This window comes from Bos indicus, chromosome 19 (genome assembly GCF_029378745.1).
Source record: "Bos indicus isolate NIAB-ARS_2022 breed Sahiwal x Tharparkar chromosome 19, NIAB-ARS_B.indTharparkar_mat_pri_1.0, whole genome shotgun sequence".
NCBI lineage: Eukaryota > Metazoa > Chordata > Mammalia > Artiodactyla > Bovidae > Bos > Bos indicus.
In genome coordinates, this window is record NC_091778.1 from 63,224,057 (window position 1) to 63,237,612 (window position 13,556).

Here is a 13,556-nt window from a genome sequence, read left to right on the forward strand (position 1 = left end):
ATGAACTGTTTCCTATAATAGATTTTTATTTAAGGAAATGTGGTTCAGAAGCTGCTGAAACACAGGGCACCCCGATTAGGGTTTCCCAGGCATGGCACAGTTATTTGGGGCAGATAGTTCTGTGGGGCTATCCTGTGCCTTGTGGGGTGATCCGAAGCACCCCTGACCTCCCCAACTGGATATCTGTAGCTCCAAGCATCTCCCTGATGTCTCCCAGTCCTGACGATCAGAAATGTCTCCAGACATCATCTGGTGGTCTTGGGGACCAAGACTGTCCAGGCTGAGAACACGGGTCCCAGTAAACCAGCCTGTCCCCACTTAAACTAGCTGTGGACGGGTCCCTTGCTTTCTGTCCACCGCTGTATCTGGCAGCAAGCAGCCAGGGGCCTCGTTAGCCCTGTGTATCACCTGTAAGCCTCGGCAGTGCCTGGAAATGCTGGCAGGAAGTCTGACTTGTTTTCTTAGCCCACGGGGACCCGGAGCTCTGCATGACTGTGGGGACCCCCACCAGTGCCTACACGTTTTGGGTGGGGTCCACATGGAGGGTGTCCATACACAGAGGACACCCTGGGGACTCCGCTGGGCTCCCTGCCCCTAAATCAGAGCCCCCCTCCCTTGATACATGTTTGGCACCGTCAGCGGCCTTTTCCACATTCCCTGCGTTAGATGACAGGTAATTGCCCAGGCCTTGGCGGCTTGGTTGCCATGGATACAGCATCCTCAAGGAAAATACTGAACAGGGCTGGAGATTTGCTTTTTTGTGGATGCTGGCAGCTCTGGGACCTGTGTGGCCTGGAGGAGGGGGTGTGGAGGGGAGGCCCCCACTCAGCCTGACCAGCCACACACCGCACATGTGTGTGTGCATGTGTGCATGTGTGTACCTGTTATCGTGTGTGTATCTTTCTGTGTGTATGGTATGTGGATATGCATGTCTCTCTGTATATATTGTATGTGTGTGTTTTATGTATACATGCATGTGTGTATATGTTTGCATCGTATGTGTATATGTGTCTGTATGTATTGTGTGTGTATACATGTATATGTGTGTGACTCTATGTGTGCGTGTATGTGCACGTGTGTGTTATGTGTACATGTGTGTGTGTTGGGTGTGGATTGTGTGGATGTGTATTTGTGTACATGTGTACGTGTGTATTGTATGGCCACCCCCTGGGGAGTCACCCCACAGAGCACCCCCGTGAAGCCGCTCACTCAGCATCTCAGCCTCCCGCCAAGGCCAGAGCCAGAGGGCCCGCCTCTGCCACACACACACACATACACACAGAGACACATACACACCACATACATGTATACGCATAATACAGAGACACATACGTACAGAGACACATACATATATACACGCAATACACACAGAGACACACACACAATACATACATGCATACACACATACAACACACACAGACACACGTACAGACACGTACATACACACTGTGTGTGTGGTGTGTGTGTCTGTGTGTAGTGTATGTCTCTGTGTACTCTGTGTATATGTGTCTGTGTGCATGTGTGTGCATGTGTATGTGTTATGTTTGTGTATTTGTGTGTGCATATGTGCATGTGGTGTGTATACGTGTCTCTGTATGTGTGTTATGTGTGTCTCTCTCTGTGTGTATATATGTATGTGTGTCTGTTTGTACTTGTGTGTTGTATGCATGTATGCATGCATGTGTATTGTGTGTATGTATGTCTCTGTGTATTGTGTGTATATATGTATGTGTGTCTCTGTATGTGTATTGTGTGTATGTATTATGTGTGTACGTGTGTGTGGTGTGTATATGTCTCTGTGTGTATGTGTGTGTGTATGTATGTGTATTGTGTGTATGTGTGTGTATGTGGCAGAGGCAGGCCCTCTGGCTCCGGCCTTGGCAGAATGGCTGAGATGCTGAGTGAGCGGCATCACGGGGGTGCTCTGTGGGGTGACTCCCCAGGGGGTGGCCAGCCCCTTCTGGCTGAGGCAGGGTCCTCAGGGCCCCTTTCTGGGCAAAGGCAGGCAATGCGCCCCTCCAGGAGCCCAAGCCGAGGCTGGGGAGGCTGCGGCCACGGTGCCAGCAGCAGGGGCATAGGGGGCGGTGGGGGGGTGGGGGGCGCCGGGGGGCAGGGGTGGCCGGTGGGCCGGGGGCGCCGGTGGGTGTCACAGCCGGGTACCCACTGTCTTTCTGTTTCTCTCCCACCAGCTCCCCTCCTCCGTCTGCACTCGGGCTGCCCTGGTGCCTTAAGAAGAACAAAGACGTGTAACTCTGCTCGCGGGCCCGCCCCCAGCCCTCACCAGCCCTCCCCCTGGACCTGGGGCCCCCAGCCCTCCGCCTGGGCCCAGGGCGGGTGTGTGTGTGCCCTCTCCCGCAGCTGGACCCAGTGTCCCTGCTTGTCTGGCCCGAGCGCAGGGTGCAGGGAGCGGGCAGCGTGTCCCGGGGGCTGGGTGTCCAGAGGTGTCGGATTTCTGCGCAGTGCTGGTTTGAAGAGGGCTCGTTTCTGACAGTTTGTAAATTCTTGGAAAGACCTCTTTTCCTTAAACAGAGGCAGATGACCCGGAAACTGTAAACACCATGGAGAGAGGGCAGAGGCTGGGGTTTGGCAGGTGCCCGGGGCCCTGGGGGACCCTGTGCCTCAGGCTGGTGGCTGCGGGGGCTGCCCAGCCCGGGGAGGAGCCGGCCGGAGCGGGGTGGCCCAGGAAGCGGGTCCTCTTGGTCCTGCCACCCCGGCAGGTGGGGCGCCCTAATCTCAGAGGGCACCTGTCCCCACAGGGAGCAAGCTGAGTGGCGGCCAGCCCCAGCCTGGCTGTAGGCAGTGGTGCCAGGGCCGTGCCCCTCCCCTGGGCTCCAGCAGGGTCTCCAGGTGGTTCTGTGACAAGGGCTGGTGGGAGCTCTGACATCAAGGTGAGGCCCTGCTCCCCGCTTCTGCAGTTGTGTCATCTCGGACAAGCTGTGGCTCAGGCAAGCTCTTGAGCTCAAAGCCTCAGTTTCCTCGTCTGTAAAATGGGAGTAAGGAGAGTGCCTCCAGGGGCTGAGTGAGGTCATTTATGCCAAGCGTCTGGAGTGGGACTGGCGTGTGCGCACACTGGCCACAGCAGTGCTCACTGTTGTCATGACCATCTCTTTGCTGCCAGAGAGGGAATCTCTGGGGCCTGGAGACCCTCCGCCCTATCTGGGGGGGCTCTCCCTCACCCCAAGTGTCCCCCTTCATCCTCCTTTCTTCTCATCCTTCTGCCCTGACTGTTGGTGGCAGAGGCAGGTACACGGCAACGCCACCACCCTGCCTGGCCCTGTGGACGGCTGCGGAGAACAGCGCCGTCCACACCACCCTGCCTGGCCCTGTGGACGGCTGCGGAGAACAGCGCCGTCCACACCACCCTGCCTGGCCCTGTGGACGGCTGCGGAGAACAGCGCCGTCCACACCGGCGGCCGCTCCAGCCTTTGGGGGAAGGGCAGACACACGGCTCCACGGTCAGGGGCTGTGCCCTGTGGGGCTCCGGCCAGGAGCCCTCCATGAGCAACACCCCTCACCCCATGTGTCCCTGCCACCTGGGGGCAGACAGCTGTCTTCCTCTGGCTCCTGTGCGACCGGCGGGCGGCCGGGGCTCCATGCGGGCTCAGCAAGCGGCTCGTGACGCGGAAGCTCTGGCGTCTGTGTTCACAGCTGGGGACACAGGCGCTGGGGGTGGGCTGCCCGTCCCGGACACACTCGGGGCTGGTGAAGCCGGGGGAGAGCTGACGGGCCCGAGCCCCCTCGGGGCCTTGTTGACATGTCCCGATGTCCGCTGCGCGGCCTCTGGAGGCTTTGCTGGAATTTATTCTCTTCTCCCAGCAGCGTGGTGAGAGAGGTCACACCAGTTCCGTTTTGCGGAGAGACTGAGCCGTCTGTCTGCTCAGGCCGGGCCAGCCGGCGGGCGTGTGGGTCCTCACGGTTCTGTAGCGGCTGCCTCTCCGGGTACCGCCTCCCCATCCCCAGCCGCACCCTGCGGTCCTGCGCCCGGCGCCCCCTTCGTGGCAGGGTCTGTGCTCAGGCCCCGAGCTCTACGCTCAGCAGGCCCGCGCTTGCCTTGATGTTCTGCTGATCTAGAACCTTCTCCAGGTCCCTGGTCCCCTGAAAGCTGTGCGGTCAGTCCCGCCCTCATCGGGACAAGGACTCCTTCCGATGCTCACAGCCTCGGACTCTCGTCTCCTTGGACCGCTGACCGCACCCCTCTCTTTTCCGGTCAGCTTTGCCAGAACTGCTTCCGCTCTCGGATTTCCGGTTTCAGGCGTTTGACTCTTCCTCTGCTCTCGCGGCCCGTGTTCCCGGCGTCCCTGGGGTCCTCCCCACCTTACGTTTCACTCCACGGCTTGCCCGGCCCTCACCTGTTTCTGCACAGAAACCTGCCTGATCGCCTGACCCCAGGGTCGCTGCTCTTCCCTCCCCGGGGTTGCCCAGCCTCTGCCCCCGTCACCCCAGGGCACAACCTTGAGCCCTCCTGCCCTGGACCATCGCCTGCAGCCTGCGTCTGGATCTCAGGGCTGGCACGCGGGCCACAGGGCTGTGTGTAAACAGGCTCTGGACGTGTCCCTATTTGGGCAACTCTGGAAAAATCCCAAGCCAGAATCCTGGGAATGCAGAGAATGCTAAGATTCCTTGAGTGGGGTGCTCCTCCTGTAACAGCGTCTTCTTCCCTGGGCTGCGGGATAAAGAGGTGACTTCACCCCAGGAGGACTAGCTGTGGAGACAGTGGGGTTTGTGCGTGCCTTCCAGGGTGCAAGACGTGTTTTAGTCTTACCATGAGACGGCTTTCTCAGAATTGCTTAGAAATATGTGTGTGTGTACTTTTTAAGGGATTTCCTGGTGGCTCAGATGGTAAAGAGTCTGCCTGCAATGCCGGGGACCCAGGTTCAATCCCTGGATTGGAACAATCCCCTGGAGAAGGAAATGGCAACCCACTCCAGTACTTTTGAATAACTGAACTTTGATTAAATATTTGTTATGACCTTTTCTGCTTCCCTGGTGGCTCAGAGGTAAAGAACCCACTTGCCAATGCAGGAGACTTGCAGGAGATGCGGATTTGATCCCTGGGTTGGGAAGATCCCCTGAAGGAGGGAATGACAACCCACTCCAGTATTCTTGCCTGGAGAATCCCACGGACAGAGGAGCCTGGTGGGCTACAGTCCACAGAGTTGTAAAGAGTTGGACACGACTGAGCGACTGAGCACACACACACGTGGCCTTTTCTGTATTGATAGTAATAATCATATTGATAGGTTTGTGAGGCTTTGAAGCCCAGTTAAGTTTATTTTATTTTATTTTTCCCAGTTAAGTTTAAATTTCACGTAAGCAGCAGATGACTGTGTCCCCAGTATTGCCTGGGCATCCTGATCTGCCTCCTGACTGGGGCTAAAGCGGTACCTGCGTGTTCTTGGCAGAAGCATCTGAGCCCTCGTCAGCAGCCAGTGCTTAGGGTCCCGCCCCACGCCAGTCACTCCAGCTTATGTCCCTCTTTACGGATGAGAAGGCAGAGGCTTTCAGCTGCCGGGTAACTTATCCAGAGTCAGGGAGCCGAGAGGTGACAGACCGGGATTTTGACCTCTCTGACCCAGAAGGTCGATACTCTTTTAGTGACCCCCATCCCGTCAAATTCTCTCTCTGTCTTTTCAGAGAAGTCCAGAACCCTCTCCCTACTGCCAAGATACACACTCTCCAGACAGGAGAGAGACTCCCTGTATGTTAACCTAGAGGAGGCAGGTCCCATGGACAGAGGGTTGTTTTTTTTTAAATGATATATATATATATCATTATTAAATGATATATATATATATCATTATTAAATGATATATATATATCATTATTAAATGATATATATATATATCATTATTAAATGATATATATAGATATAAATCATTATTAAATAAATATATATATATTTAATAGTTGGGCTTCCCAGGTAGTGCTAATGGTAAAGAACCTGCCTGCTAATGCAGGAGACATAGGAGACGTGGTTTCTACCCTTGGGTCGGGAAGATCCCCTGGAGAAGGAAATGACCACCCATTCCAGTATTCTTGCTCAGAGCTTCCCACGGACAGAGGAGCCTGGTGGGCTACAGTCCATGGTGTCACAAAGAGTCAGACACGACTGAAGTGACTTAGCATGTAAGCAGTGGCTTTACAGTGATGCATTTGTGCTGTACAACGAAGTGACCACGGTACCTGTATCCCCTCCCTCTTGGACCTCCCTCCACCCCACACTGGACATCAGTATTTAAAGTTAGAAATAAACACTGAAGTCCATGTGGGTGATCCAGGGTGGAGGTGGACAAGCTCTTAGACCCCAAGGAACCCACTGCAGTCCGATTCCCAGGAGATCGCTGGTAGTTTGGGGGAACCAGAAAGCCCACAGCAAGCCCAGCGTCCTGAAAGGATAGTGAAGTCAAGAAGGGAATTAAAATATAAAAAAGTTTAACACCCTGAAGACCGAGATAGTGGCCCCAGAAACAGCAGTATTAGGCCGGAGACCATGCCGAGTAGACTAGAGGTGGGAGTGCTGGTGGCCGGGGCTGTGCGAGGACGGCCCCCGGGGACCCAGAGATGGTGGACAGGCTGGGCTGCGTGCCCACACAGGGCGCAGGGCCGGGGACACCGAGTAGACTAGAGGTGGGAATGCTGGTGGCTGGAGGCCTGCGAGGACGGCCCCCAGGGGCCCAGAGGCGGTGGACAGGCTGGGCTGCGTGTCCACACAGGGTGCAGGGCCGGGGACAGCGGCTCATCCTGGGGCCTGGGCACCGAGGGAGGGTGTCTGAGACCCTGCCCACCGGGCACCCCGAGCACAGTTGCAGTCGTTACCACCGTCAGCGTGTCCACGCTCCAGCCTTGCTGAGGTATTGGCGTTATTACATGTGCAGGTTTCAGGGGTATAGTGGGTGGTTAGATGCGAACAGATATGGCAAAGTGAGTTCCACCAATGAGTTCACACCTCCACCCTTGACTTTGTGGTGTAACAGTTAAGATCTGTGCTCTGAACAGCTTCTAAGCATGTAATACAGCATCGTTAACTATGGTCACCGGGCTGTGTCAGGTCCCAGGTCCTACTTCTCTTCCAGCTGGGAGTGTTTTATCGTCGTTAGTGTTAATTAAAGAGTCAGTCAGGTGTGTGCTTCCTCTTGGACTGGGGCTCTTGCGTTCTTTCGTGCTTCTTGGTTTGTTTTTGTTTTTAATTTTTATTGGAGTGTAGTTGATTTACAGTGTTAGCCTCAGGTTTACAGCAAAGTGAATCAGTTAAATATACACATGTCTCCTCTTTTCTGGATTCTTTTACCACTGCAGACTGCTGAGCAGAGGTCCCTGTCCCGTGCAGCAGGCCCTCATTCTTTATCTGCTTTATACGAAGTAGTGTCTCATGGCCAAACAGGGGCATTCCATTCAGCACTAGCCTCAGCCTCGGGGCAAGCGAGGAACAGGTGCAGAGAACACACCATTTTCCAATTCTCCTGGATCACTGCTCGGAATTTTTGTTTTTGAACAGCCTTTTTTGAGCCTTTCTTGCTATGATTCTTGTTTTTTCTGGCCCGCACTGTGCTTCCTGTGGGATCTTAGCTCTCTGACCGGGGATGGAGCCCGAACCCCCTGCAATGGAAGCACAGTCTTAGCCACTGGACCACCAGGGAAGCCCCACTTCTCCGCTTGCCAAGGTCACATCTGGGTTTGGATCCTGGTTCAGCCAGTTACCAACCAGGAGATGTCAGAGCCTTGGTTTCCTCGGCCGGAAATTAGAATAATAAAACCTCCCTCCCTTAAATTTTCTAAGGGCTCAGAGAGGTGTAAATAGCTTTGTATATAGCTAGGTGATTATTTTCACACAAAAGTCCAGCTTCTCTTTTGAGCAGAAGGCATAAACCAGTAGATACTCTTCTTAATCCACTTCCGCATGACTTGAACTGAAGCCTCTGATTATATTAGATTTGAATGCAAATCCACCCTGGCCCTGGGGTCCTTTCCCACCTGAAATGTGTGTCTTCTCACACAGCCCTGTGTTAGGAGAACATAGGAACAGATAATTAGCGTAACTGCCAAAATGTTTGGGTCATTTGGAGAGTGTTCTCAGTTTTTTAAGAGAAAAATATTCTCTTAACCTTAAAATGCATCTCCTTTTTTTTCAGCCTCCAGGCACACAGTGGTCATCATTTGTCTGGTATTTAGCGAGCATCTGCTCTGTGCCACAGGTTATGCTCCGGAAGATTAACGTGGTCTTCCTGCTCCTAGTAGCGCCTGATGGGTGCTGCATAGATTAAACAGAGGTGCACAAACAGTGTCTAATTATGGTTGTGATGAGTGCGACGAAGGCGGAAGCGTGTGTGGGGATGAGGGTCAAATCAGAGAGCTGTGCCTGAGCATTCCCTTCCTTGGTTAAAAGTATGTACTTTTCATCTTTGACTGTGTCTGGTCTCAGTTTGGCACGTGGCCCCCGGAGCGCACGGACTCTCTAGCTGTGGCGCGGGTACTCGGTTGCCTTGTGGGGTGTGGGATCTCAGTTCCCCAAGCAGGGCTTGAAGCCACGTCCCCTGCACTGGAAGCTGGATTCCTAACCCCTGAACCACCAGGGAAGTCGCACGTTGCCTTTCTGAGATCACTTGTCTTAGCTTCCCGCCGCCCCCCCCCCGCCCCCGCCCCCGCCTGAGAAAAGCAATCACATAAAAACAATTCCTGATGCAAAGTTAAAAAAATGCCGCAAAGTAGAAAGGAGACTCACATATGACGTTCCAGATCAGACCCTCCTTCCTTCCTTGTCACTGGGCTCTGGCCCAGGACTTAGCTCACTAGCTGGCCAAAGGAGATCGTGTCGTCCTTGGGCTTTCCCAGGGACGCAAACCCGGTGGGACTCAGCAGCACGGGTGTTAGCCGCCAGGAATGGTGCTCAGCTTGACGCGTAAGAGGCACACCAGGCGGTCCTTGACACAAGCAAACCTCGGAAAACTGGTTTGGGAAGCACCAGCTGTACCCAGCCTCCCAGAGTTGGATGGGGCAGACAAATGGTACCAGGGGCGCGTGTCAGGTGGTAGGAAGGTTCAGGAGGAGGCAGGTCTGAGTGGTTTCCGGGAGCTTCCAGGATCCTAGACACGGGGCTCCTCTCCGAGTCGCCCTTCCTCTGCTGTGAAAGTCCAGACCGAGGAGGGAGCCCGAGGTGAGAGCGTCCGTGTTAGGGCTCCGCTCTGGGGCTCAGCTTGCAGTGGAGGCTGCTCTCGAGTCTTTGAAGCATGTGCTTTATTTTCGCTGGCGTGGCTTTTCCCTGAAACATCGGGTACTGGTCAAGTGGCTAGTTCCCCCAGTGGATGTTATGTGGGCGCTGTGGTGGATTGGGAGCAGTCCTGAAGTAGTGGCAAAGCAGCCCCTTCTGTCACCAAACCTCCCAGCTGATATAATTCTCCAGTAGTTGTACAGAATAGGGTGGAACAAGTAATGGGGAAATTCTGTCTTTTAAGTAAAAAAAAAAAAAAATGGGCAGTGTTCTCTTGGGGAAGGGTTTTTATGTTTCAAATGGATATTTGGACTCTAATGATTTCATGACTTCTGTTTAATGGTTTTGCTTCTTTGTTTTTACAGAAACAGACCGTGGTTTCTGTCAGGAAAGAGGTAATTAGCCTCCCAGTTTCAGGGAAGTTTGATTTTTAATCCTCTAACAAATTATATGTGCTTTGGCTTCCTGCTCTGCACTCAGCGATGAAATGAAAACCAGGTGTAGGGTTCAGACAGTTGTCTACAAAGTAACGGACGGCACAGACGCCAAAGCGTCTCTTGTAAGATGTGCCTGGGGTGAGCTGCTATGCGGGACATGAAGCACCTACCAAAGGCGGGATCTGCGGGGTGTGGGGTGGGTCCCGCACCCTGGATCCCGCTCACAGTCAGAGGAGCTCAGCGTCTGTCCGGGGTGACGGGCTAACTGCCCGGGCAGATCTTCTATCCAGGGCCCAGGACAGAGGCCTGGGTCATGATGGCCGTGAGGTTAGATCTGCTTCTGTGCGTCAGAGGCGTCTGGGGAAATGCTGAGCCTTTGTCTCGGTTTAGAACTTTCATTTTTCCCAGGTGGTGTCTTTTCTGAGATGAACACACGATGAGTTAAGGCTGCTCATTTGGAGTTGGGGTCCTCTGTGTGCTACAGACCTGAGCCCTGGGGTCCTGGGGGGCCGGCTTGAGGGGGCGGGATGGGGTGCTTTGATGGGGAAGCAGCTTCTGGTTCAGTCGCGTGTAGGCATTGGTGTTGACGACAGCCCAGGCGGGGCGGTCTAACCACTGTGTCTTTTGCAGATCATGTATTACCGACAGGCCTTGATGAGGTCCACGGTGAAGTCGTCCGTGTCTCTTGGAGGGTAGGTCTCTAACCTGTTGCTCTTGCTGAGGTTGGCACAGCAGGTCATCAGGCAGGAGAACTTCTGCCTCAAGGAGGACTTGACAAGTCGTGGTTGGCTTGAGATTCCCAAGGACTTAAAGGGACAAAAGCAGTCTCACGGGGATTAAGTTGGGTTGGTCTCTGGGTCGGGTGAGGAATAATCAGAGAGGGGTGAGGCGCTGGACAGTCTGTGGATGGGAAAGTGGGAAGCGTTCACGGCCTAGATGGTATGGTTCAGCGGTACTCATAAACATCCGTTGTTAACCTTTAATTAAAATCCAGTTGGGAGAAACTGGAAATTAATGTTTGATTTCTCAAACATTCAGGCTGTCTTGATCCAGTCTCCCAGAGGGCATTACTACTCTGACCTGTTCCAGAAAGTCAGTTTTGAAACCAAATGGACAGTCCATTATAGGAGGCTCAAAGGCTGTTGGATACTTGTAGACTCACTGTCTCGGAGCCTCATTACCATAATTTCCACACCATTAGTGTCTGGACCTGTGGGCACCTGTTTTCCCCCTTTCTTCCCGCTGTTCCACAGTGAAGGTCTGGTGGGAATAAGAAGGTCTTGTGAGAAGTGGAGCCCGGGGCCTTGAGTTCCACCCGGGACTGAGGACGGGGGGCTCTGCCGTGTCCCTGGGGCACGGGTCCTGCTCCGCAGTCCCTCGTGGCGGTGGGCAGCCTTCGTGGTGGGCACCTCGTGTGTATATTATGGATGCAATATGCCCACCCTTACGGTGAGGACCTGGCAGATTTTTTCCCCAAACTAGCGGACACCAGGACACATGTTGGTTCAGGAGGTCTAACCCAGCTAGAAGGGATTAGCGCTTGCATGTGTTTGTCTCGGGGAGACCACAGTGTTGAATAATGGGTCTGAATTCCCAAACGCCAGCATCTTTGACAGAGGGTGGGCCCCAGGGTGGAGACAGAGCCTCACTGAGTCTCCACGGACCTCATGCCTCCAAGATGGTGCCGAGACCCCTGTTTGAATGCGTGCAGAATCAGCTTTGCACTGTGAAGACTCACGATCAAGGCTGAAGAGGCCGTGTTCTATGAACCAAGCACAGAGAAGTCACAGAGGAGCCGGATTGGGAGACGCCGTTCCATTTCACGACGAGAATAGGACAGATCTTGTTAAGCACCTGCCAATCCTGAGAGTTGTTAGTGTTTTTCTGAGAAGACAGTGATGAGTATGTAACCACACGGACAGAGTTGAAGGAGGTCAGGCCGGTCAACCGACCTGAGTGTTGACTTATTTGGTCTCTGGGGTGTTGAACTTCCAGGAAATCACTTTTTTTTATTTTTATTTTTGCTTTTGAGGATCGTTAAGTATAGCGAGCAGTTTTCATCCAATGACGCCATCATGTCAGGCTGCCTCCCCAGCAATCCGTGGATAACGGACGACACCCAGTTCTGGGATTTAAATGCCAAACTGTACGTATTCGAGATGTCTGTGTTCTTTAGAAAGAACTTTTCACGTTACAATTTTCACGTCATAGAATTCACCACTTAAAGTGTATGTTTCAGTGATTTTGACTATGCTCCTAGGCTCATGCAACTGCCACAGGTCAATTTTTAAAATATCACCCCAGTAAGAAACCCCCTACCCTTTAGATTCCACCTGCAATGCAGGAGACCCAGGTTTGATCTCTGGGTTGGGAAGATCCCCTGAGAAGGAAATGGCAATCCACTCCAGTCTTCTTGCCTGGAGGATCCCATGGTCAGAGGAGCCTGGCGGGCTACCGTCCATGGGGCCACAGAGAGTCAGACAAGACTGAGCGACTAATGCACACACCCTTTAGCTATCACCCCAAGTCCCCATCCGCTAAACCCCTCCAGCCCTCCTCAGCCACTAAACTGCCTGTCTCTCCAGGTTTGCCTCTTCTGGGTGTTCATATAAATGGAATCGTACAATATGAGGTCTTTTGTGATTAGCTTTTTACCCTTAGCATGATGCCTTCAAAGTTTATCCATGTTGAAGCAGATATTAGTACTCAATTTCAAATTATGGATGAAGAATATAATTCTATGGATGGACCACATCTTGCTCACCCGCTCATCAGCTGGCAGACCTTCAGGTCGTCTCTGCCTCCTAGCGCGTGTGAGTCTGCTGCTGTGAACATTCATGCGCTCGTCTTCCTGTGGACGTATATTTTTCATTTCTTGGGGTGTGTGCCTAGGAATGGAGCTGCTGGGTCAAAGGGTAACTCTGTTTTAACAATACAGAGATTGTTTTTGAAAAGAAAACAGTCATCTCTATGGCTTTCCATTCTCGATTTCTAATTAGAGTAAAAATAAGTTCTGGGAAGGCAGAGCCCTTAACCTGCCTTGAGGAATTACACCACTCATTCCTTCGCTGTTTGTGAAATTTGAGGGGTTGTTGCCGCATAATTCTGCTGTTTGGAAGAGGAGGCAAAGGCTGAACTACAGACGAGAAACCCAAGCTGACACAGAAAGAAAGAAGGGGAGGGGGAGGAGGGGCAGGGCCAGGGCGTGGGTGCAAACCACGGGCAGGTCGGCGACACGGCCGCCGCCTCCTGAGGCCTGTGGAGCACCCCGGGCTGACCCAACCTGGTGAGCAGGCCTGGGGGGGCGCCCTTTCCCCTCCTCCATGTAGCCCTGTGGTCAGCTGATGGGTCAAGGAGGGCGCCCGTGGGAGGCGGGGGTCAGCTGCAGGGCCCAGGACTCTGGAGCCATCTGGTTATGAGGATGGTTTCCTTCAGCCTGTGTGTCTCTCACAGTGTATCGAATAAGAGTTGTTGTTGGGGTTCAGTCGCTCAGTCGTGTCCGACTCTGAGACCCCGTGGACGCAGCACGCCAGGCTTCCCTGCCCTCCATCTCCCGGAGCTTGTTCAAACTCATATCCATCGAGTCAGTGATGCCATCCAACCATCTCATCCTCTGTTGTCCCCTTCTCCTCCTGCCTTCAATCTTTCCCAGCTTCAGGGTCTTATCCAAGGGGTAAGTTCTTCGCATCAGGTGGCCAAAGTATTGGAGCTTCAGCATCAGTCCTCCCAGTGAACATTCAGGGTTGATTCCTTTAGGATGGCCTGGTTTGGATAAGAGAGGCCCCCCTGAATTTGGGCCTGGCGTGGCGGCTGGCCCTCGCCTCCGCAGGCCTTGGAGGGGCTGTGCGTGTCCCTCTGTCCTGGAGGGTTAGCGGGGCGTCCCCCCCACAGCCCCGCCCGGGCCGCCAGCTCCC

The 13,556-nt window shown here is 53.7% G+C and overlaps 1 protein-coding gene across 7 annotated transcripts in view; it reads left to right on the top strand.

Moving 5' to 3' along the window:
• The window catches only part of RGS9 (regulator of G protein signaling 9), a 60,794-nt gene that overhangs the window by 29,043 nt on the left and 18,195 nt on the right, over positions 1 to 13,556 (top strand). For all 7 annotated transcript variants that reach the window (XR_011562210.1, XM_070774226.1, XM_070774224.1 and 4 more), the window contains 3 exons: positions 9,571 to 9,600; positions 10,273 to 10,334; positions 11,675 to 11,788. Coding sequence is in view for 6 of the 7 variants with exons in the window: in XM_070774226.1 (XP_070630327.1) it covers positions 9,571 to 9,600; positions 10,273 to 10,334; positions 11,675 to 11,788 (206 nt within the window). In the remaining variant the exon portion in view is untranslated. The remainder of the gene's footprint in view (positions 1 to 9,570; positions 9,601 to 10,272; positions 10,335 to 11,674; positions 11,789 to 13,556) is intronic.